The 25,681-nt window shown below is 38.5% G+C and overlaps 2 protein-coding genes across 2 annotated transcripts in view; one reads left to right on the forward strand and one right to left on the reverse strand.

Moving 5' to 3' along the window:
* The window catches only part of rad51d (RAD51 paralog D), a 23,805-nt gene extending 12,404 nt beyond the window's left edge, over window positions 1-11,401 (forward strand). Inside the window, exons 4-11 of the mRNA XM_015010953.2 lie at window positions 3,983-4,064; window positions 4,209-4,343; window positions 4,866-4,961; window positions 5,071-5,161; window positions 7,145-7,215; window positions 7,483-7,638; window positions 8,649-8,786; window positions 9,922-11,401. Of these exons, the coding sequence (XP_014866439.2) occupies window positions 3,983-4,064; window positions 4,209-4,343; window positions 4,866-4,961; window positions 5,071-5,161; window positions 7,145-7,215; window positions 7,483-7,638; window positions 8,649-8,756 (739 nt within the window). The 3' untranslated portion in view covers window positions 8,757-8,786; window positions 9,922-11,401. The remainder of the gene's footprint in view (window positions 1-3,982; window positions 4,065-4,208; window positions 4,344-4,865; window positions 4,962-5,070; window positions 5,162-7,144; window positions 7,216-7,482; window positions 7,639-8,648; window positions 8,787-9,921) is intronic.
* On the reverse strand, window positions 9,661-25,570 carry lig3 (ligase III, DNA, ATP-dependent). Its single transcript, XM_015010952.2, has 21 exons — window positions 25,445-25,570; window positions 23,965-24,500; window positions 23,107-23,235; window positions 21,992-22,219; window positions 21,735-21,886; window positions 20,506-20,672; window positions 19,474-19,551; window positions 19,235-19,403; window positions 18,498-18,653; window positions 17,727-17,858; window positions 17,567-17,646; window positions 16,799-16,886; window positions 16,645-16,722; window positions 16,073-16,196; window positions 15,232-15,374; window positions 15,068-15,142; window positions 13,984-14,130; window positions 13,714-13,861; window positions 11,621-11,700; window positions 11,460-11,540; window positions 9,661-10,148 (listed from the first exon to the last, which is right to left on the reverse strand). The coding sequence occupies exons 2-21, from the start codon at window positions 24,470-24,472 to the stop codon at window positions 9,915-9,917; spliced, it is 2,997 nt and encodes a 998-aa protein (XP_014866438.1). The 5' UTR covers window positions 24,473-24,500; window positions 25,445-25,570; the 3' UTR covers window positions 9,661-9,914.
* Window positions 25,571-25,681: the final 111 nt, after the last annotated feature.

Genomic DNA, 25,681 nt, shown 5'->3' on the forward strand with positions numbered 1-25,681 from the left:
CGCTCAAAGCTCCTGTAATATATTTTTTTAGATCTCTTGTCTTGTCATAAGGTTAGAATATATGTGGTTTTTAGGGCTGCAACTAATGATTATTTTAGTAATAAACTGCATGACTGAAACCTTGTGAAAACCGATGATATTCAAGGCAACTTCATTTCAGAAGAAGGAAGTGGAGCTGCTTGGAACGAGAGTAGATTTAGTTAAGCTAGTTTGCACAAGGATTTCTCAGTAATAATCAGGACAATTATACAAAAGTAAAATGTGCAAAACATTGTGGAAATATTGAACTAAGAGATAAGACTCTACTAATGTCTAAATACTGTATTTGTCCATTGTAGACTGAAATCCTCCTAAACGTATCCAACCCCTTCCCTTCACAACACACTTAAATCTGAACTCTTACATGAATTTTCCTCCAATCAAATGCCAAGATGAACCCTTTCATGTCCAAGTGTTCAGAGTGCGCTGACGAGTGCGGCCCGAGGGTTTTCTCCTTTTTAATCTGTGACTTTTCAAGGGCAATCACTTTCATCTCGCCGAGTCCTTATGAGAACACAATTTGATGTTCCATCAACAGCGCAGCCGTCTCCACAGTACTGTCACAACAGGCAGCAATAATGCAAATAAGTCTGTCCACACAGATTTTCTTCTTTTGACAATCTCACAGTGACATTGGGGGAACTGAGTGCTTCACATTCTAGTTGGAGGACCTTGGCTTTGTAAATTCAAGTGGATTCCTGTCACATTTCTCACCGCAACTAAAAAGAAAGGAAATAAAGATCTGCGGTCTGTACATAAACTACAACAAATCCAAACACTGCTATCATAGAGAATCGGAGCGATCAAGTGTTGCATGAAGAGACTAAAAGAACCGCTTTTATTTCTCTTGTTTTAAATTAAAACACACAAAAAAACTGACAAGGAACTTATTTATATCGTGCAAGTATTTTGTCATTTGACAAGAGTCCCAAATAAAGTACAGTGACCCATAGAGAAGCTGTGAGACAAAACACTTCTGCTTGAGTTTGCATTTATTCAGGTATATGAAACATCTATGTATTCATGTTTCCATACAACCCAACATGCAGCAAACCACCAAAATGGATCACCTGCTACTTTCACAGACTTCTCATTAAAAAGTTGTGACATTGTTTTAAATGATCGATACTGTTGTTTTTCTAAGGAGGAGACCTTTTGGAGAAGGTCAGGTATGTGGAAAAAAAAATCAATGCTGAAGCTATATCTCACATTTGCTGTTTCTATTGTTTTAGAAAAGTTTCAGAGCTTAACAATTTTATTTGTGCAGTAAAAAAAATAGACTTTCAATGTATGGACTTATTTATGTCTTGCAAGTCGGCAAGTTGTTTTAATATTTCTGAAGTCCATCTGTCCAGGACAGTGATGGTTTATATTTACATAGATCATCTTGACAAGATGTTTCTTTAATTATGCAGCATCTATATCTGTACTATTAAGCAGCTTTGCATTATTTTATCTTATCTTAAGGATATTTTCACATCTGATAATGTGGTGGAGTCAGTTTTATTGGGGACCAAAGTTGTAACGTTACATTTTCAGATGCCGTGGTTTGCTCTCACATTGCACCGTGCCAAATGAACCAAACTCTTTGAAAAACCTGTTCACCTCCTCACCTGACCAAGAACAACTGAAGGAAACGGCACAAAAATCTTGAAAAAGACATGATCGCAACGTTCTTCATGAAAGCTAATCAAAAATAGAGTGCCGTCAGATTTTTGGCAGTTGTTGAATTTCTCTTTTGTCTTTAGTAAAAGCCATTTCTCCCGCTAGCACTATAGTGCTCTTGATTTGGTTGCATTTACCCAGAATGCCCTGTGGTGTAGTCCACTTCCTGCTTTTGGAGCGGTCTCCCATCATTCATTGGGACTGCACCAGAGTTCACTTCCACCAAACCGAAACCCAGGTTTGTAAATGGACCAGAGTCCACTGTTTTGGTCCACACTAGAGTTCAAATACCCATTCACTCCTTTCCAAACGTACTGGACATTCTAGACAAACTAATTACCATCCTTAATTAAGGGCAGACCTGCACCATGTAATGCATATGAAAAGGATTCAGCTTCATCCAGCTGCATTGTCTGTCTTCAGTTCACCTGAAATCTTCATTGCAAATGTTCACCAACTTGTTCAGAAGCTTCACTCTCGCCAAGAGACGGAGATTGTTCCTGTTTTTGTCTCCATTTTATCCTCTCAGTGACAAACTCTTGACGTTCCTTCAATGCCGTCACGCCTCGCTTCCTAATCCCAGACCAACGTCTTTTTGCGTCTCCTCGTTATTCTTCATGTTCAGCTTCATATTTAGTTTCCATCTCGCAGTATTCAGTCGCTGCGTCTCGCTGCCCAGAGTTGAAGGAGTCCCTTTCACTTTCTGACAGGACAAGATGAAGAATTAGGAGCCAGTCGTAGTGAGAGCTCCTTTAAGGGAATTGTAAATGTCACAGAAATAGTTTGATTCAGTTTGGCACACTGAGGATTTATCAAACATCTTTTTAAGTGATGCAGCAAAATGATGCTTACAGTGACTGCTTCTCTCCCACATCCAGTTTGGATGGATTAGTTAGTTTTATACGTGATCAAAAAAGCAAAAGGCTTTTAAAATGTTCTCAGCTTGGAGGACCTCCTCAAGTAGTTTTTCTAAGATTATGCATGGATTAGTCATTTTCTGGATGGCTTCATCAATTTTAGATCTGTTGCTACGCGTAAAAGAAGAACTTCCAGCAGAAAAATGACTACTTGAGTCAGACAGTATGTGCTTTTAATTCAACTCAATTGGATGTAAAATCCTGAGTCTTTTGCTCATAAATAAACCTTTAAGTGCAGATAAAGAATCAGCAACAGCAGAACAATATTTAGCTTTTAGTGTTTTAGATTCTGGTATTGTACAATAAGTTTTCCAGACGGGTATTAAACATTTGAATAGTTGCTCCTAGGGTTGGGCAATATGACTTAAAAAAAAAAAATCATACCAGTCAATTTTTATTAATTGTATTTGTTTTCTTGCTTTCTTTTCCAAAGATAAAAATTACAAAAGACAGAAAATATTTTCAAAAAGTCTTTTTTATTTGAATTGCAGTCATAATAACTTCATGAGGTTTGTGGCTCTAACTGCCTCCTCAGGTTGTGAAGGTTGCAAACTCCTGCATTTGTTTGAGAGAAGAAAATAAAAATCTCCAAACATGACAATTACCCAGAAGTGCAACAAAACACATTAGGCCCATATTGTTCTCTAAACCAATCAGGGATGGTGAAGAGTGGGACCTCCCTTTTGATTGGCTGTGGTCCAGGTTAGCGCTAGGCTTTATATTCAAGCCTTCATATGCAAAAAAAAAAAAAAAATCGGTTCCTTTTTTAAATAAGAAGATTGTATTTTGTAAAATGCAACAGCAATGCATTGCTTTACTGAATGCTACATCATTTGTAGCAATGGATGCATCTGGAGCCAAACAATATTTCTGACATCAACATGTGAAAAGCCCTTTCTGCTTGATTAACATTAACATGGTGTAGAGCTGATCTGGTCATTTGTAATGACAAATTAATTGTTGAAGCTAAAACTGCCACTTGAGGAGTTTTGGGTATTTACATATTTACAAACAAAGGTGTTTTTTTTGTTTTTGATTTTTTGTTTTGTTTTTTTTGCTTTATCTTTAATCATAAATGCAAAATGTACATATTTTTCTGAAGTTTGAGCTTAATTACTTTCTGAGCGGGGTGTTCTTTTAGCAATTGGTCTTTCTTTTGAGTTTGTATACTTAACGATGATTAAATCAGCAGACAATTATTTCAATAGTCAATTAATCAGATTCATTGTTCCACCCCTACTTAAAAAGAAGAATCTACATGTTTACCCACCCAGAGTTTTTAGTGTGGTTTAATCTGAAGCTAATAGTTTATCCCCCTGCCTGCCAGGTGTGAGTAATGAGTTGTACCTGGTTTCTTGCAGCTTAGATAAACTGCTGGACTCAGGCTTGTATACGGGTGAGATAACGGAGCTGACGGGAGGTCCAGGAAGCGGCAAATCTCAGGTGAGCACTTCCTCGACCTCTTCCAGTAACGCAGATCATTTCAGCCTCATAAACTTCCCCTCCAGCCAGATTGAATCTCTTCTTCTAGAGCAGAAACGATGCTCTCGTTTCAGAAAGTTTCACCGGTTTGTGTGTGTTTTTCAGGTGTGCTTCGGTGTTGCGGTGCACATCGCCTACCAACTGAAGCAGAGCGTGATCTACATCGACACAACAGGTGGGCTCACCGCCAGCCGCCTGCTGCAGATGCTGCAAACCGAAACCAACAACACAGACGAGCAGGTGAGCTGCTGGATGTTGATTAATCTGTCCATTATTCAGACAATTAATGGAATGAAAAAAATGGCACACTCTGCTGATTTTTCATTAAACCGCTTAAAATATGGAACCTGATTCAAATTCCTTATGCTATCCAATCGGCTCATCCATAAGAGTCAACAGATCAGTTCCACGCTGTATTGATAAGTCAAGCAGAAAGAGCTGAACTTTTCAAATGATAGTAGAAGTAATTATTTTTTGGCTACAAATATTCAAGTGTTCACTAAAGGCCTGCTATGTTATTGCTTTTAGGCTGTAAAAGATTTTTTTGTATAAAAAAGAATTTAATCTTTTTCTTTTGCATCTTTTAATGTATTTTCTAATATTTGTATTAGAAAAAAGTTTAAGTGAAAACTGCAGAATATTGCAGTCAGAATAATCAACTAATTGATAAAGCCCTATATTAATCATTTCAGCCTTTGTTGTTTTACACAAATAATAATATTTTAAGGTGAAATCAGCTGACAGTGAAAACTTCGTTTGCAGATGGAAGCTCTTCAGAGGATTCACACCTTCCGCCTGTTTGACGTCGGCGCTCTGCTCGACTGTCTGTACGGGCTCAGCGGCGGCGGCCTTCACAAGGTTTGTTTGCATAAAACACACCAGCTGCACCTCTGGGACCTGCAGGAAAAAGGGGATGGGGGGGGGCTAAACCTTTCAGCTGACTAAATGTGTCACATTCTGTGTCGAGGTGTGTGTCGGCGGCGGCTCTGTCAAGGCGCTGATCGTGGACTCGGTGTCAGCCGTTATCACTCCTCTGCTGGGAGGCAAACAGAACGAAGGTGAGCATCTCTCTGCTGCTCTGTCACACTCAGGCGCACCCCGGGCTGTGTTCGCTTCTGCATGGATTTCATCTGTGGTTAGAATGTGGAAAAAGGAGCCCTGCATGTTTTCAGAAGTCTGACATTTACATAAAAAGAACGTTGAAAATAACAGCAGCAGCACAGTGGAAGTGAAGGTAAAGTAAAGTAGAGCAATACAGAAGAAAAGGATGTTTATTAAGTTAGATGTTTGAGCTCGTCTTTTCTCTTCAGACTTGAAATGAATTGAACTCATTCAGCTTTATTGCTTATTCATTTAATGTATTTATTGAATCTCGATTAACAAAGTTCGTACAGGTGCTTGGAATCCTTGAAAATGAATTTCAGCTAGATTTTTTTTCAAGGTTTGTAAAGTGCTTGGTTTCTGTATGAAGGCCTTAAAAGTGTGTGATGTTAAAACTGCACAGTTTCATGAAAGCCCAAATTTGGAAAATATAATTTCTGGTAAAAGCCGCATATTTTCATAAACCTAATAAAAAAAAATCCACTTTTTTTTTTATCTCGCTGCCTGAAATTGAATTAGACTGAACTTTTCTTCCTGCCTGAATTACCAAAATTCTGCCTGACCTTACAGAGGCATGAATCCGTTTGATTTTGTGAGGAACAGAAGTCCTAGAAACTTGCTTTTAAAGATAAATTCTGCACTTGACAGCCTGAAAATATCATAGAAGGTAAGAGTCCCACCGTTTCCCCCCGACTTGTGCGTCTCTACAGCTTCAGCTAAACAGTCGAATGCAGCAGCAGGTGGTTAAAGTTCACCTGTGAGGGTAGTAGACGGAGGCATAATCTGATCACCTGCTTGGTTTGCTCCTGAAAGCATTGCTGTGGATGACTTGCGCCTAACAAACCTTCTGTCACCTCAGATGAGCTGTTAAAGGCGACCCATTGTGAGAAATTCACATTTTGCATGTTTCTACTTCCACTTGGGCCTCTACTCAAGTGCTAAAAAAAAACAAAAAAAAACACCCAGACATTTATTGGCAATAAGTTAATGATTTTAGTGTTGGAAAACATGTCATTTCAAAATCCTCTTCATAAGTCACATTTTACAGACACTGCCCCGTCTCCTAGCAAACCAAGCTGAGTTCCAGCATGTTTGGTCAGCTGGTTTTACTGTATGTGCTGTACAATGGCTGCTGGAAAAGACAAGTGTTTAGTTGTTTACTTCCCATCCAGAATCCACTTGCTGCATTCTTGTTGGTTGTACAGGAGGCTCCATGTCTGCTTGTCAAAGATGTACAGTTGTATAATCGTGTATTTGTTTGCAGCCATTTTCACATTGTTGAGTTGGGGGGAATGGGGGCGTGAACTTGTGCTGTACAGGTTTTTAAAAAGCAACTAAAAACATTTTTATTTTCCCAGACTTTTATCTCTTGATTTTATTGTGTTTCTTATGTTGGATTTATGTTTTGTATGGTTTTAAGGTCAATTTCTATTGTACAGAGTTTGTGAAAAGCGCTTTATAAATAAACTTTACTTGCAATTGAAATATCTAAAACTAAAAACAAAACAACTGAAACAAATAAAATAGACACTGAAGTCTCTCCAAACAAAATTGTCCTTCAAACAATGAACTAGTTGAGTCTGAAGAAATTCTTTAGTAGCAAAAGAGACACAAAAACCAAACATTCATACAAATGGAAATTATTGAGCTTGATTTAATTGAAATTATTTACTGCTTATTAAGACAGACTTACTAAACAATCTTTCTAGTGAGTGTTGACTTTTACCTTACAAAATAGTAAATAGAAATATACCGTATATAATAATAATCTGTTAGAGTTCTTCTTATTCTGGGTAATACTCAGTAAAAATTGATGTCCAAACTTATAATATTATCACTTCATGTAGAGCTTTATCTAAATCCTGGCTCCAGTATAACTTCAGGATGATGAACATATTCTCTCCGTGTTCCAACCTCTCCAAAACTTCCTGCGCCTCCAGGCATGTCCTTGATGATACAAGTGGCAGCAGCTCTGAAGACGATGGCCAAGGACTTCAATGTTGCTGTTCTGGTAAGGATGACTCAGTCCTTGATGTTTCCTGCTCTGAATGCAGGCTTCATTTCCTCCGCTGGTGCAGAAAAAACAAACCAAAAAAACGCCTTCACGCCTTTAAAAAAAAAAAAAAAAAAAAAAAGCGTGCAGCCTCCGTAATTTAGAACTGTGCTGGATTTTCCACAACAATTTGAGCCTTCCTTTCATGTGTTGAGCCGGTTTTATCTGTTTTAAAGGTGTAATAAGCCATAAAACACTGAAACGGGATGCCGTCTGCGCCCACAGGTGACCAACCATGTAACGAGAAGCAGCAGCGGGGAAGCGCAGCCGGGCCTCGGCGTGTCATGGAGCCACGTCCCCAGAACCAGGATCCTGCTGGAACGAGTTGAGAGCGGCGCGTCGGGTCGGCGCTCGGCGACGCTCATCAAGTCTTCCAGACAGGTGCGCCAGGAGCAGCGGCGGCGCCGGTTCTGTCAGAAGAAGCGTTCTGCTGTTGTCAAAATATCTTGTTAAAATGGAGAGCACAAAGTTGTTTGCCCACGGGCCCAGTTTGATAAAGACTCCTGATTTCCATTTAAAAACATCTCCAGGCTGGATTTTAGCAGAAAAGTACACCAGACGCATCAGTCTAATTCATAAAGACAGGCTGTAAATAATGAGTCATGCTGCTCATTTACATGCAGAACACAGAGGCTGTTACCTACAAGCTGGACCCACATGCTGACTTTGTGCAAAATGCGAAAGCAGGCAGGTGGGAAAGGACGTGCCACCATAATTAAAAATAAAGTGTACATGCCCTAAATCACTTCTAGACGCATAGAAATATGAAATAACTTGCTGCAGTGACTTTTTGTAGACTCCTGCTGGTATTTTTAGCCAAGTTTTCTTCATCGGTTGTTGGAAGGCAGCTGAACTTCTTTTGGTTCTTGGGGATTTTTTTTCCTCTGATCCAAAATGCTTCTTCAGTTCTGAAGGTGGTTGGAAGGTCATATGCCCCATTGCTGGAAAAAAACACCCGGGGAGTTAAGGTGATGTTCTTGAGAACTTGTTTTAACTCTACTTTTATTGATCTGACACTATTAGACAATTTCGTTGTAGAATAAAGGTTTATTTTACTGCAATAACTGCAATTCAAAGTCCTGCTTATTTTTTTTAGTTCTCTGTTTACTCTTTGAGATTCAAGTTATTCTATATTTGTTGGATATTTTAACAGCCATAGTCCTCCATTGATCTCATTAGTTTTCTTCAGTTATCTCTGTTCATGACAGATCTATTTATTATGTTGCAGAACTTTAATCAAACCTGCAGTAGAAGAGCAGATAGCATCTAACTTCTACTAAAACAAAAAAGTTCAATACTGTAATCTGAATCATGATACTTTAAGTTAAACAATAAAAACATCAGATGAAACAAACAAGCGTCCAGTGAATTAATTTTGCTTTTTGTGTCAGGCTTGTCTCATCAAGGAGGATTTTGACCTGCAGTGGTGGAGTCGAGCTGAAGGAGAAAAAGGAGGAGAGACGTCAGGAAAGAGGAAACTGGATGAGACCGACACCTGACCGGAGGAACGCTGCAGCAACGACCAAAAGGTTCGTTTGGAGTTTTTGATGGACTGGTTCAGGTGCTCCGTTGAAAAGGTACAGATTTAAATGCAGCCGATTTAATGACCTGACAGTTATCTGCTGAGTGTCGGCACATTTACCTGAGAGGAAGCTGGAACAAGGAAGGAAAATTCACTCAGAAATCCACATAAATCAGTTAAAGATGGATTTTAAATAATTTTTTACATTTTGTTGCATTATAATAAACTAATGTATTTTGTTGGGATTTTATGTGATTAGCAAATTAATTCATAATCGAGAAGTGGAGCAAAACTGATTTTGTTTTCCAAATACAAATCTGAAAAGTTTGGCATGCACCTTTGCGAAATAGCTTAAGTGCTGTACGATTGGTTGGGGAACTGTTAACTGATTTTTTTTTTTTTTTTTTTGTTGGATTTAAGTCCAGACTTTGATTAGGTCATTCTGACCTAATCGTTGTCCGGCTGGAAGGAAAACCTTTGTGTAGTTCATGTTTGAACAGTTTGTGTAGTTTTAGCAATGAATTTCTGGTTTCTGAGTTCATTCAGGAGCTTAATGTGGCCCAAAATAAAACTAAGTAACTTTTCAACACAGTACAGGATTTTGTTTTAAGAAAAAATAAAATCCTTAATGTTTATGAAAAAAGGTCCAGTTCCATTGGCAAATTGGTTCATTTATAATAAAACCTTTTTCTTATAATTTCCCAGTATAACTGAAACATTTTGATCAGTGTTATGGATTTTTGTTAAAACAAGGTCATGCTGAGAAGTTATTTGTAAGTACATTTGAAATGATTCAAAACTATATTTGCACAAGACTAGAACATACATTTTTGCAGGTTTTCTTTCCTGTAAAAAAATAAAGAAAACAGACGTCACAAATGTTTTCAGTTTTTTTTCCAACAGTATTTATTTGCAGTTCATGATCTTTTTTGCTTCTGTAGTAAAAAGTCAACTCCTGTTTAGTTGCGACCTCATTTTGCTCTGCAAAAGTTTAATTGGGATCATTATTCTCCAAACAAAAAGCCTCTAATCTAAATCTTAGTGTCTGCTGCTTAAATAAAAAAAATGACCTGAGAGAACGTTGAACTGAAGAGCTGCCCTGCGACCCGACCCCAACACTCATCGTGTCTTCCTCTCAGCAGGGAGGAACGACGCGCCGCTTTCGGATGCATTCCCAGATCCAGCTGGGAGAAACCCTCTGGGCCCGGCTGCCCCCCTCCGGGTCGCCCAGCGTGTGTGTAGCCGAGGCGGAGTCGTAATCCGGCACCAGGTCTCCGTCGTACGCCACAAAGTACCGCCGCAGCCTGTCGAAGTCCTGAACGGAGTCGGGGAGGAAGAGCTTGACCCCGCTGAAGATGTCCAGCAGCGTCTGGAAAGAGCACAGACTCTGATTCAAACCTGATGAGCTGCAGGTACAAGGTTCACTGCAAAACTGAAATCTGCTTGATCCTACGTTCAGTTGGTTTTCACTTGTTTTTTTCCCCCCAAGACCTACTGTCTCACACTGAGGTGTTCATTCGTGAGCATTTCTCTTATCTTAAGTGTGTTGTTAAAATTTTAAATCATTTAAAAGAGCTGAAAATACTTAAGGAAAAAAAATGTCATGTTCACTGAAGTTCCTAATAGAAATAAACTGAACTTAAATTCTCAGTCCAGCTCCAGGGAGAAACAGAACAACCTTCACATCGCTTTAATCGGAATTATGTTTAGTTTCTAGTCAACTTTCCTCAGATCCTTGTCTTGTTACAACTGTCAAATATTCATATTTCTTCTATAAATGAAGTATTTATCCAGATTTTAACACAAGCAGAGGAGTTTATAGCATATTTTGTCCCAACTTCCTGTTCCCTACTAAAGTACACTGCAAAAACACAAAATCTTACCAAGTATTTTTAGTCTAGTCTCTAGTGCAAATATCACTACTTACTTTTACTGAGACTAAACTAACTTACAAGTAACTTCTCAGCAAGATATAAGAGCTTATTTTAACACAATAGTTCCTTAATATTGATCAGAAAAGTACTAGTTGCACTGGCAGATTTTACAGAGAACATAGAAAAAATGTCATTAAAAATGAAATAATCTGCCAGTGGAACTGAAACTTTTTTTTTTTTTTTATAAATTTTTGAGGAATTACTTTTACTTAAACTCTTGTAAGTCAGTGCAGTTGAAACTAGACAATAATAATTGGTAAGATTGTGTTTTTGCAGTACAACTCAAATGTTGCTCATTAATATTGTGTATTTAAAGTTAAATAATCATAAAAAAAAACTTTCAAATTTTATTTAATATCTGAAAATAAGTGAGCAGCAGCCCACTGGTAGATATGACTATAACATTTCCTTACTGAAAACTACCTGCAGATCATACATAATTACCCAAAGTCTGTTAAATAAATGTTCCTGAAAAATCAGTAGCTGTTTATTCCCCTTCAAGTTGAGAATTTAAACGTGACGATGGATTTGTCATAATAGAGAAAATGTCTAGACGATTTAAACTCATGTTGGACTTTTATATATTTTTAAGGGAGAATTTTAAATAAAATCATTGAATTTTATTCATTTTGGTTTTTGACTTAATTGAATGTACACGTTAAAATAAATTTCTATTGCATTGAAACTACCACTTCTCTTTCTTTGGTTCTTTGGTGTTCAGGTTGATGAAGACATTTTGGACCAACCTTGTCGTTCCTCGGCTGCAGCAGCTGGGAAGACGTTTTGTTTTGTCCGTTGCTCTGAACGCTCTCCTCGCTCTTCTTCACCTGCAGAAAAGGGACACCTTATTGCATCTTCCCGCGCTGTGTGTGTAAATGTGAAGTGTGTGTCACGGTGCAGCTGGTACCTTCTTGACACTGGAGGCCTGAGAGGTGGGAGTGCGAGGTTTTGATTTTACAGCCTTTGGTTTGGTAGGGGTGCTGTTACCTGTGAAGGGAAAGCAAGAAGAAACCATTTTCTACTATTAATTTAGGCGATCGACCACTAGATATGTTTCCATCGAATTTTGAACTTGTAAAATGTCGCAAAAAAGAAAGTAAAAAATCAGTTGTTTTCAACCCCTTTGGTCAGAAACAAACTCTACTTTGAGTTTTGCAGAAGTTTCTTCCCCTAAAGCAAACCTGGACCTCTTTAATAAAACAAGAGAATGTTTGGAAATCGTGCTTGGTGTACCTACAAAGAGGTTGAGGACCAACATCAGCTGAAAAACTTCAAGTTGCCTCCTTATAAATAATCTAAAACACCGCTGAGCCTGAGGACAACGACCAAAGTTGGTTCCCATCGCAATTTCAGAACAATCTGGAAATTCAGTTTTCAAAACTTTTTTTTTTGCTTGTTTGAGATTCTCACTGAGCTGCCACAGCCTCCCACCCTGTTGACAGCACCCAAAGAGTAAATTAACCATCTACTGCAGCAGTCAAATCTCTAATGATCACTGTTGCCACAATTATTAGCTCGCCAACATTTTCAATAAGATTAACTTAATAAGAAGCTGCAAAGAGAACTCTTGTTTATCAAGACCTCATAATAAAGAATCATAGCTTATTTTCTGAAGGACCATGTTGCTTCCACAGCTTTGGACCAATTACTGAGAGCCAAACAGAGTTTCTGCACATTTTACAAACTCAATGCAAGACTTTTTATGACCTTTACAAACAAAACTTAAGACTCTGTATCACGACAGAAATTGACAGAAGAAAATAACATTTTGCTGCTCTCTAACCTCATAGAGGTTAAGACTTTTTTGCACAGAATGAGAAAACTGGTGATAAATTTGCACTTCTCTATGACGGATGCAAAAAAAAATAAACTAGCTAGCAAAGGTATATTAGCAGCCAGTTAGTGGAAGCCTCAACTGCCTTGAGTCACAGAACATAATGAAGATCTCTGCACACAACTCAAACCTTTGCCTGACACAAAAATCCTGCAAGAAAAACAATAAAAACTATGTAGAATATATGAGATTAAATAGCCCTGCCACCTCTAAATTAACTTATTTTAAACCCACTTACAGTGTAAGGCCTTAATTTTCAAAACACAAATGTAAGACTAAGGATGAGGACACCCTTCCAAAACGCCTCTTTGGATTATAAAAGTTTCCGACCTTATCAGTTTTTTTATTACGTCAAAGCAGAGATGGAGGCTGGGTGGTTCAGTCCTCTTGCTGGAGGGAATGCGGGGTGGTCTCTGCAGACTGCTTTCATATCTTTTGGGACTGTCTGCAGCTAAAGATCTTCTGGAATGATGTTACTCGAATGATCTATGAAATTCTGGGCATAACTTCAGTCTTTTCATTTCCTGCCATGTACCTTGGAATACTTCCTGAAGGACTCAGTAATAAGGACACATACATGTTGAAGATATTTATGATTGTAAGCAAGAAGGTGATTACTAAATGTTGGCTCCAGCAACCCCCCCCCCTCCCAACTCTGAGGCTTCTTGTGAATATTATAAACCTGATCCACAATATGGAAATGTTTACTTTTACAATACATCTCCAGATGGAGAAAGGAGAGACTTTGGGGAAAATGGGATCGTTTTATCGCCAAAGACATGTAACTTTTGTGATTCCACGCCATTCTGATTGACAGGCACCTGCAATTCTTCCTCTTTTTTATTTTTATGACTCTGTATAGTGAAATGTCTGTAAAATTATAATGGTCATCAGTGTGACTGTCTACCTGTCCTAGCCCTGATGTTTGGTTGTGTGCACTTGTATGCATAAAAAAAAGTAAAAAAAAAAAAGGTTTCCACTTTTCTGTCATGCACAGTATTACCACCAGGGGGAGCAATTATTGTGGCAGATTTTAAAGTGATTTTCTTTCCAGGAAATCAATATTCTGCTGCAATGAAAACAGATCTGAAGAGATTTCTGAGATTTCCACCAGAGGTGCCATTAAATCTGACCGCCACTGTGATAATCTGACCAATCAGACTCACTCGTCTTTTTGGCCGGAGTGCTCCTGCTGGATGAGGACGACGGCGAGTTTCCCCCGCTGTCTCCTCCCGATGAGCCTTTGTCATCGGACGTGGAAGGACCCGCCGTCACTTTAAAGTCGCAGTTCTCCTTGGAAATGCGAAACAGCTCCTGGACAGAAGGATGGAAAGGTCAGAGGGCAGGTGTCTTCAACCCTTCCATCAAGCCGTCTGGTGGCCATTTTGTTAAAACTAAGCAGGAAGAGGCTGGGTGAGTCGATGTTGAAGTGGTACCCTGAGCTGGTGCAGGTTGGTGGCCGTCTTCCAGTCCTTATCGTCGCGGATTCGCGTCATGCGGGGGAAGCGGATGGAGATGCCATCAGCGGTGTGCATTTCTGATTTGGAGAACTCGGCGCCTGTGATCTCCCAGACTGGAGCTTGCTGCAGGGAAGGAAACGGAGACAAGCAGGTAGATCTGAGACACGGCGCACCATTGACGCTTTTAACAGTTATTTCTCATCAAATAGAACAAATTATTTTCTAAAGTATTTAGCAACCGATATCTCTTACAGTAGAAATTATGTTAAATTAAATTATTGTCCAATATAAATGCATAATGTTTTTAGTACTCTTTTACATGTTGAGAGACCTGACAGAAACCAAACTGTTCATAGATTTATATCTAGGAAAAATACATATATTACATATCAAAACTTTTTTCTTTTAGTAATTTCTTATGCTGTCACTAACTATGTTTCTAATACAAGTACGCTCAAAATTTATCGATATTCTGCTAGTGTCAAAAAGACAATTTCGCAATTGTGGTGCTTCCATTAAGTAAGAAATGAAATTAAAATCACATTTGAATAAGTTTATTCACATAAGTCATTTGTCTTCTCTGTAGTTTGCACCAGTGGCAACATCCAGTTGTTGATCATGTGACCCGTGTGGTGCAAAAAAAGTGTTTCCATTGCAGTTTTGTGAAATAAACCAATTTCGATGCAGCTAAAAAAACTAAAAAATTCACCTCATCCTACGGCAAAAACTTATCAAAAAATTTTTTTGATATGAAAACTCAGCTAGTGACAAAGACTATAATGATGAGCAGTTTTCTCAGCGTTCATTTAAGTCATATTTTATACAAATCTGATCATAAACATTTTTGTGACAGATTCCTGCTCCTCCTCCATGGGAACAGTGTGGTTTAGCAACCATGACTCATTGTGTAGTAATGGCACCAGCAGATCCACGTCACTAGCCATCGTGTCTAATGGATGCTGTCCTATCTAGTAATGTACATCTATACATCTAAAGGTTCTACAGGACTGGACTTGAAGACCTCTAGTCTAACCCAGACTTCAGCATGTTAAAATCTCACCTCAGGGTCACGAATAATGAAATCAGGATAATAGTTCTTGACAATTTTCAACCAGCTGGGGATTTTCCCGGGTTCCTACACACACAGCGACATGACAGATTAATATTTGTCAGTATTACATCAGCTCCATATTCCAGCAGCCTCAAAGTGGGCCCTCCTATGACCTTGCTGATTTTGATCACGTCCAGCTCCTTCTGGAGTCGGGCCAGCATGGCGTCATCATAGCCTCCGGAGCACTTGGTCACCGTGCACCACTTCTTCGAGTCCGGGTCATAGCAGCCCATCAGAAAGCTAGACATGATGCCCCCTGGTGGACAAGAAGGGGAATATTTATTCTTCCCTCTCCTCTACATTTGTTGTTCCTGCTTTTTTACGTCGTCTTTAAACCTCATGAGATGTTTCATTAGCCCTGCTTTGAGAGTTGAACCCCCGTTGTTGTGTTCCCAGTTTTATTTCACACCCATTGCCCCCCTCATAAATCTCCCTCCCCCAGTGGCATCCTCGCCTTATGCATTACATTACATCTGCATATTTTTCACATGAAGTGCTCCGATGCTCATTTGTATTCCCAGCGCAGCACTGTGTTGCACTGCTGCCTGCAGAACGCACAGTCCTTTATGCACTCAGTGACCACAAAAAAGTAAAAGCACCCCCACAAAAAAAAAAAAAGAGTCCTGAGCAGAACAGACAAATATAAATGATTAAATTTGCAAGGAGTTGGTGAGAAGGTGGCACTGCAAAAACACAAAATCTTACTAAGTAATGTCTAGTTTCTAGTGCAAATATCTTGGTACACTAGAAATAAGACAAAACTGACTTAAAAGTAACTTTTCAGCAAGCTATAGGAGCTTGTTTTAAGTCGATAATTCCTTAGTATCGATGAAAAGTGCCTGTTCCATTCAGATTATTTCCCTTTTGACATTTTTCCAAATTTTTAAAATTTAATATGATGATGAGGACAACTAAACATCTCACAGGAATATTTGATCTCAACCGTTTACAGACCGTTTGATCCTTTTCCATAGAAAGCACCGAGCACCACCAGGTCTGCTGTGTCGGCCATGGCTCCCTCGTTCAAATAATCCTTCTTCACCTTCAGCCAGTGTCGCTTCCCCGGCTCATAGCTTCCCTGACACACAGAAGAAGCCCAGCTGGATTAATTCACCACTTCAGCTGAAACCAAAACCTTAAGAGACACTGAAAACACATAACTTTCACCATGTGACATAAAATCAGACTAATGTCTGATGTTAGGATCAGCATAATTAGTTTTATTGTGTTACTTTCTGCAGCTTTAAAAGTTTCCACACACTAAAGAGTGTGAATGCGTAACCGAACTCTGTTTTTCAATGGAATGGGTCAATACTAATCAAAACTTTTTATTGGAGATATTTTAAAATGCAACTGTGCCAAATACTAAGGAAATGTGTGTAAACTTCTGTTTGAAGGAATTGAAGAAGAAAAAATTTGCAAACGGACATCATCTTGCTGATCCTAACAGACCGAAAGCAGGAAAACAACCTGCAGGTTTCAACTGTTCACTCACAGATCAACCCGACGTTTTTCTCTCCACTGACCTTTACGTCTTTCAGCACCAGGCCTTCCAGTCCTTCTCTGATGACGCGAGTTATCATCTCCGCCAGGTCTCCTGCCCTCTAAAACGCACACAGACAGGATATAAATCTGCAGGTTTATGCCGGGACGAAGCAGAAAGCCTGACTCAGGACTTACCGTGACGTGCTTCATCTCTGAGAAGAGGATCCTGTTTGGGACTTCCACCATGTTGTCGTCCAGGAACTTCCTGCGTTCGCAGAGTGGCCTGGAGGACACGGCACCAGTAGAGAAGAGTAAGCCAACTTCACATTATTCATTTGATTATTCATTTGTGTGTGAGATCACCAAACCGCAGATTACAGCAAAGTTAATTCCCTCTAAGTTTTCCTTTTCAAACTCCCAAACCTACATTTTCTGTTATTTCTGGGCTATTTTTGATCTTAAGATATAAACGGCCACAAGTAGAAGAAGAGGGATTGACTTAAATGTTTTACAAGTTTCGTCTTTACTTAACTTCATCTTGACAGTTATAAAGATGAGGGAAACTAATTTATGTTTTTTAGTAAATTTCTGAGATTGAAAAGTCAAAAATTTTCTTTAAAAAAAAAACAAACAAAAAAACTTTGAGTTCCAAAAGTCAAACTTCTGATTTTTGAAACTCAGAAATGTTCAAGTTTCACCTACAATAGCTCTAACATGCAGCTATAATGTCACTTCCCCTTATATATATTACCGCTAACCATGACTTTAGCCAAATGATGCAAATAATACTAGAATGGCTCAGTTTGACTTAAGGGTAAAAAGATGCAGTATAGTTGATGACAGGTGTGAATTTAAGGAGACTGCAGGATGAAATATAAGATCTGGTAAACTGTTTAGAAATATGAGGATTTGTTTTTATTCAGTTAAATCCTAGACTATTTCCTGGAAAAAGGAGAAACTTACCTTTCCATCAAACTCACACCGTTGAAGTAAATACAGTCAAACACAAACAGACACACGTTGGCGTCTTGAAAGGCAGCTTTCTGGAAGAAAGAGAAGTTTGAAGTCTGACTACAATGAGTGAATCAATAGAGAAAAAGAAAAGAGCAGGAGAGGTTCTTACCTTGTGAACACCCAGAGTGCCAAACGGCAGCGGTTTGCTGGTCTTTGTGTCAATCAGCAGGACTTCAGCGTCCAGAATCATGCTGTGACCACCAGGGAAAGCCTGGGGGATGTACTCTTTGAAGTGGGCCACCTGAAATGCACAACTTTTATTTTATTGCTCAACATCTGGGAGAAAACATTTCTACATCTGGTTGGATTCAAATAGTTTTGATAATGACTGGTTTTAGGATTTCAGATTCACATTTTAGGATTTCAAAACAGTAGCTAATTTCTGTCAAAGGGTTTTAAACTGAAGAGACACCAGGGAGCGGAAGTGAAACAGCTAAAATCCCAACTCCAACTCTGCTTTTCTCGCTGGAAATAATTCAGCCATTTCTTCTGTGTTTCCATTAATCAGAATAATTTTTAAATTACAGAAAACTGTTGTAATTACTCTGCATTCTCTCCCCCACTTCACTAACCTTTCATTAACATAAACTGCCTAATTACAGACCTTCAGCACTTAATCAGCTGTTTGGATGACAGGCTGAATTGGTAAGGAGCTTCCAAGGAGCTAAAACTCAGACACCAAAATTAGTCCAAATTCAAGCTTCTAGAAGACATTTTCACTGCACTTTTATATTTTAGTCCACACTGCACCTCCATCTAGTGGACAGAGAGCGCAAACGCATGACAAGTAACTAGTTTAGGTGATGTAATGTTGAAACGTGGGACTGTTAAAGTTGCAGATCTTGCAGAGACAAACTGATGTCAGACTAACAGGACCGACCTTGTGGGGCAGCACCGGCTTGAGGCTGCGGCTGAAGTAGCTGAAGGTGTTTCCATTCTTGTGGACCTGAACGCGCTCGCCGTCGTATTTTATCTCGGAGTACATCCCGTTGGGACATTTCTTCATGGCGTACTCGATGGATTTACATGCCTCGGCCTGGAATCACAGAAAAAAAAAAAAAAAAACACAGACAAGCTTCAGTGCGTTTTATTGGATTTTATGTGACAGATCAACACAAAGTTGGGAATATTTGTTACGTTTTTCTTATGCGATAAGAAAAACGGATGATGAATAAGTGTCACATCCGTTTGTTTTCACCACAAATTAAAACTAATTACAGCTGAAACGACTATTTAACTAATCGTCAACTACTAACGACATCACTTACTGATTTAGTGTTAATTAATCTTAAGATTAATCTAAAATTTTCTAGAAAAGAAAACTAGGAAATTTCAGAGCCTGATAAGTCAATTTTGAGTATTTTCAACTTTTGAAATTCAGGGGAAAAAAAAGGATTTCTGCCAAAAAACTGGAAAATTAGTATCTACAGTGGCCCCAATACGCTGTCATATTCAGCTGTACTTCCCCACTTGAAAGAAATAATAAATGTTAGAACTAAAGAAAGAAATAAGCTTAAAGAATGAGGGAATAACTTAGCAGTCTATTAACTTAAGCCGTGATAGAAAAGGAAACCCAGAAATGTTCATAAAGTGTGATGTCACAGAGTCGGGTCTCACCAGCATCGGCTGGACGGGAGTCATGAGCGACGCCTCTATGGTCAGGAGCTTCCTGGGTCCAGAGCCGCTGGAGGCGTCCTGCTGGTTCCTCAGAACCCTCTCGATCACGTCGCCAAGGTTACGGGAGGCCTTGAAGGCATCATACGCGTTTGGATCTACCGCGTCCAACCTGAGTGAAGGAGCAGAAGTTTATAAACTCAATCTGTTCATGTAGGCGGCGCACCGGGATGAACACTTACACGTGTTTGGCGCCGGCGTTCATCTTCAAGTCGTGCTTAATTAGCCTGATGATGCATTTCAGGTCGTTGCTGGTGCATCTGGGAACGAGAAGCAGGAAATTCTAACACATGGTCAACAACTGAGCGACAGACTGCAGGAAGCAGAAGAAAGTTTGTGTGCATAAGGTTTTTACAATTCAAACTAAATACAGCAACCTGAGCAGTTATTGGCTGTTAAAGACATGGAAAAATTCTGAAATGCAGCAGGATGATCTTTAACTGAAAAAGGCAAAATATTAAAAAATAAAAAACCTACTTGAATTATTCAGTGGAGAATTTTAAAAATAATATAGAATACGGATGCTGCCAAAATTAGCAATAACTATAGAAATAAATAAGACTCGGTAAGGAATTATTGTGCCAAATATATTCAAAAAATTAAGAGATTTACCAACTTATTTGATTATACAATGTAACATAATTTTTTGTCATTTAACGGTGTTCATTTGCCTTTTCTCGTCTTTGTTTTTCACTATTTTTTTTATTTTTCTCATTTGTTTTCCCCTCTGACTTAATAAAAACTTCGTCTAAAGCTCAAAAAAGTCAATTTTGCAAAAGTTTAACATGCCCATACATTCCTCTTTACCCTCCCTGCAAATAATTTGAGAAGAAGAATCTGGCATCTTTTTCTAAATTAACCACATTTCATTTTAACTACTTTAGCAAATTCACATTAAATACTTAAATACTTAAGCAGATCTTTGCTTCATGGTCACATGAAGCTCAGTCATACATTTAGTCCAAACCTAAATGTATGACAGATAAATCCAGTCTGCCATTTCTTTCTGATGTGTGGGTTAGAAAGTCACATAACCCTGTCTTTATAATAAATACATGAGTGAGTGTAGGAGATGCTGGAGGCAGACATCAAAAGCAGGAAAAAAGCAACAAGAACAAGGAGCAGAGATGAAGTGTTGTATCCATAACAGGAGCAGTAACAACAGTGGTTTTACAGGGTGATCTGCCTTCCAGTCTGACAGGACAAAACGTTACTTTTTGGCGATGTTCTCCAGCTCGCTCTGCTGCTCGTCCTCCTTCGTGAGCTGAGCGAGGCGCATCAGGGACGCATCTACTTCCTGGATTGTTAGGAGGCTCTTGGCAGCAGGAGGAAAAGATTTGCTCTCCTCGAAGAAAATCCTCACAGTTTCTGACACGTCGCCCTTCAGAAAACAACACAAGAATGGGAGCAGTTTAAAATGGGGATGAACAAATATGACTGTTTGGGCTGATAACTGATGGACGTTTTTCACTCCGCTGACATCGCTCCTCTTTTTCAGTTAAACACGCCACGATCCTGCACTGCATTATCACTAGCCGTGCTTCCATTAGAGGCGACATGAACTACAACGTTCATTGTTATGCTTAGCAGTAGCATTATAACAATAAAAAAGTGACAATAAGAACTATTTATTACATCTTTGTTAGTCAACTGTATGGCTCTGTGTCACAGCATCACAGCTCCAACACAAACTCTGCTCCTGAAAACATTCCCATTTGTAATGTGCTTCTTTAGGACACCAGTTACATAATAAAATGTGATTTGTATCATTAAGCTGTTCATAGTAAGTGCATTTAGTCATATTTGCATATTTATTGATGCCTTCATTAAACAAACAATGGAGTAAAATCAATCTTGATATATGGACAGTTTTGGGGACTTTAAACAAATGGAATTCATTGTGACAACAAAAAAGAAGTTAATTCTCATAAGAAATTTATCACCAATGAAGTTTTTTTAAAACAAGTAAATTCACATGATAACTGGATGCTACTGTCCCATAACCAACACGGCGCTCTCCAGAAACACATAAGGGCAACAAAATGAAAACAAACATCGGTTATTAGTATCAGCCCAGTTTTACTTATCAGAACGATACTTTTATGCAAAAAAAATAACAATAAAAAGAACTAAGAAAAAAAAAATCAACCGATGGATATTAATGTTGATATATTGTGCATCACTGGTTGAAAAGATGCATTTACAGCACTTATCATATCATTTATCATAAATTTCTTGAAATAATTTTAATTTATCATTATAAAAGAAAATCCAGTTAATGAAGCTTAAACCCCCTAATCTGTCCATATTGTTGGGAAGTTTAGTCTGTTTTCCCCACTGGTCCTTCAATAAAAGCACCAATAAGTTTAAAAATCTGATTAAATGCAGTTATAATTCACAGTTTAATGATTTAGATTTAGATCTTGGATGCTGCTGGACAGACCTGCTCCAGATCTCGCACCATGTCCTCCTGGTTGGATCTGAATATGCGGCTGAAGAGTTTTACTATCTGCTTATCATTCAGGTTGTAAACACTTTTCACCACGCCTGGCAGCAGCAGTTTCACCGTCAGGTAAAGATCTCCGTGGAATTTATCTGTTATAAAAAAAAATAAAAAAACAAACAAACAGGGTAAAATCTCATAATATAAGCAAACACAAAACAAAACAAAAAAAACAGTAAACTAAATTTAAGGCCAACCTCCTCCTGTGCCCTTCTTCAGGAACTTCTCTATAATCTGTGTCTTGCTGTTGTAGCTGTTGTTCTCAGCCACCATTGCGCAGAGTTTGCGAAACTCCCTGAAGAGGCAGTCTTTGTGCTGGGCATCACAGAGCTGAGTGGACAGGGCGCTGCTGGAGCCGGCTTTGGCCGCCGGGGACGCCGACAGTCCGGGGCTGCTGGAGCTACCGGAGCTGCCAGCCTTTGCAGCTGATGGCAGAATGAAGCAGAGCGGTAAAAAAAAAAAGAAAGAAAGAAAGAAACCACATTTTTACACTTTCTAACTCTGACAAATCTGCCAGTTCTACTCCCTGTGTGGTTTTAGCTTTGAGGTTATGGCCAAAGTTTCAAAATTGAAAGGAATCATGTTATCAATCTAATTGTACCAACAGGAAAAAAAAGAATCAAACATGAAACACAATCAGTGTTGCCAGATCTCGCGAGAGAAACAAGCAACCAGCTCTATGAAATCAAGCCCCAAAAAAATCTAAACTGGCAACCACGCAAATCCAAAAGATTTTACAGTGGTTTTACATTTTTATGAAAAAAGTCAAACCCAAATAACAATCTTCACATTCAAAAGGAAACCCCCAAAAAAACAACTCAACTCAATACATTTGCAATTGACTTTCAGAAAAAGAAAACAAACAAGACCAAAGTTGCTTTTAATAAAGCCAGCTTGGCAATACTGAACACAATATCTGCTTATTCATGGGCATGTTAAGGGTGGAGTCATGTGTTTTCAATTTCACATTGATTGAAAAGTACAAAAGAAATGTATTTGGATCCGACTGGTTCTGGTCCATTTAGGCGGCCAACAGGATTCAGCGAAAATCCACAGCTGCTTCGTACCTGAAGCCCCTGGTGACCAGTTCATGTCTAAACCATTTGTGTGAAAGTAATTTCAAACTTAATGCCGTTTGTTTAACTTTCACAAAGTTTTAATTCTGTTTTAACTAAAACTTTGCATTTCTGTGATTATGTTTACAGCAAACTCCAAGTATTTCCTCTAAACCGCATCATCAAAATATAATGTCAGGTAAGGGCAGCACTGAAAGACACTTCAGTTATGTTAATCCAGGGTGAATGCATTTTACCTGTGAAGCCAGAAAACTTCCTCGGAGCATTGACAGAAGGGTCAGCAGGGGGCGCCATGAGCTGACCAGTGGTGTTCAACTTGGCCTGGACCTTCTTTTTAGGACTTGCATTGACTTTGGCCATCAGGTCTACAAAACAAGAGGTTTGACAAGTAAAAAAAAAAAAAAAAGACTCAAGCATTAAATTTTGATTAAGCGAATAACTTCTAAATGCATTCATAAATGTTTTGATTCTCAGTCATTTCACCTCAACCTTAAAGGATGTTATGAAGCCAAACTTTTTTTTTTCCTACCAAAAGGTTAAGAAGTTAACCTTCACGCCAAGTGTTATTGATACACCTGCTGATTTATCAGGTAAGATGGCAAATCTTGAACTAGCAACATTTAAAGATTCATAATGGAAAAAAAGTCAGTGGTTTAACAAGGTTGCTCAAATTTAAGACTTTTAAAGACCATTATGAATATAATGTAAGACCTATATCCCAGCAGAGATGTACAAAAGAAATGCAGGAGGCAAAACTTTGAAATTTCTGCCATCTTTTGTAGACGGCAGCAGATTTGTGCTTCTCACATTGCTAATGACTCTTTAGCTAGCTAGTAAGTATAAACGGCTTGCTACTGCTAGCCTTAATCGCTCTGAGTAATAAGACATACTGAGTGAAAATGTCTGCACATAATGCAATCTTTTGCATTTTGCCTGTTTAACCTATATAGAATGAGATTTTCATTAACTTAAGGTCAATTTACATTTTCTCTGGCAAATAAGATATTTTAAGGCCTTAATTTTAGATAAAAGAATTGAACACCATGTTTAGATTTAGATTAAGCAGTAGGTGATTTATCGGCTCTCTGCTGCACCTGAAACGTGTTTATTAATGAGCTCTTTGTCCTCGTCCTGCAGCTCCTCCCAGCCCTCCAGCTCCGTCAGGTCCTCGATCTTCTTCGTCGTGGCTCTGGCCCTCTCCAGCTTCTCAAATATGCACTTCACGTGATACCACTCCTTCATTTCGCCAGCAGACTCGCTGAAAGGGTTTGGCACGATTTTCCCTATGCGCACGATGCCCTTCTGGATTTTGTCCTTGCATTTCTTGCACCCTGCCGTCCCACGTTTGGCGTATTCCACAAGGAAACGTTGTTCCGACATATCTGGCCACTCAGAAAAGCACCGGCAAATCAAAGTCCAGGGAGCGTGTCTTTTTTGAAGATGGTGTTTATGGGAAGCTAAGGATTTTCGCTGATCAGAGGTAGATGAAATTAGAAATGTTCTGCAAAACGTTGAAGGTTGTTTACATCGGATTAGTGTACCAAAAGGTTGTCGGCCCACACAGACAGTCTTCTGAACCAAGAAAATTAGATGTCTCTGCATGTAGTTGTGACTGTGGGGAAGTCGGAGCCTAAACCAGAAAAAAAACAAAAAGTTACAGAAGAGAATCATTTTGATCCGTTTCTAATCAAACATGAGCAAGAACCAGATGCAAGCTGAAAGTAGCTGGAAGAAACAAAACAAATGAAAGGTGGTTTATCAACAAGTTGAAAAGAACAAATATCCAATAATCAGAGAGGATGAAGTTATATTTGAGGCTGTGTATAACCTTTCACCCTCAAAGAATTAACGAAAAATTCATAAATTAAAACTTGTGCACTCAATTCAAGTCTTCAAAAGTCATCATTTCTTTTTTGCTATTTTTTTTGAAGAGATTTAACTAAATTTTTTTTAACATTTTTTCACCGCTGCTGAAAACAAAACTCTGTAAAGTTTACTACTGTCTTAAAACAAAACTGGTTCACCTCTTAAATTTGGATGTCAGTTTATTGACAAAGGATTCAGTATCCTTTACAAATATCACACATTCCTCTGAAAACTTTAAGAGTAGGAAAAAGCTGCCAAACTCCACAGAAGAAAGTTGGTTTAAACATTTGATATACTGTTTGCAATGTACCTCATATATTTTAACTGAATTGTCTTTTGTTGTGAAGATTTAATTTATGAAACTTGTATTTATTTTTCAATCTTTCGCTGTTTTGACTGAAATCTTAGTATTTCACTTGCACAGAAATTCAGCATAAATGTGGTAACATTAGTATTACTAGTGATGAATCTTAGGTAGTGTAGCTATCCAATTTAATGTATTTTTTGGTCACGGTCTTTTATTTTGTAAGCGAAAACTTTAATAATTATAAAAGTAAGCTGAATGCTACAAAGACAACTGGAAGTTAGCATTAGCCAGACACTGTCCTGTACTGGCTACAACTGACGTGACAAAATAAAGAAAATATGACATTGTTGAACATTATCTAAAATTTAGCCGATAATTACACTAGAATGCTTTTACTGTACCGTGTAGAAGATGCGTAAAAGGAGATGATACAACTGAATCTGCTACCTCCTCATTGTTATTTAGCAACCAGCTAGCTGCCCCGTGTCAGTCGTGTATTTAGACCTACTATATAGTTGTTAGTACTTCCGGTTTGCATTTGCAAAATAAAAGTTGTTCATGAACTTAAAATAAGATATCGTATATTATGTGAAATCTTATGTCACATACCGATGTGACATGATATGTTATGTATGTTA

Source organism: Poecilia mexicana, unplaced genomic scaffold, assembly GCF_051168715.1.
Source record: "Poecilia mexicana isolate PSO_F unplaced genomic scaffold, ASM5116871v1 scaffold_14, whole genome shotgun sequence".
NCBI classification, from domain to species: domain Eukaryota; kingdom Metazoa; phylum Chordata; class Actinopteri; order Cyprinodontiformes; family Poeciliidae; genus Poecilia; species Poecilia mexicana.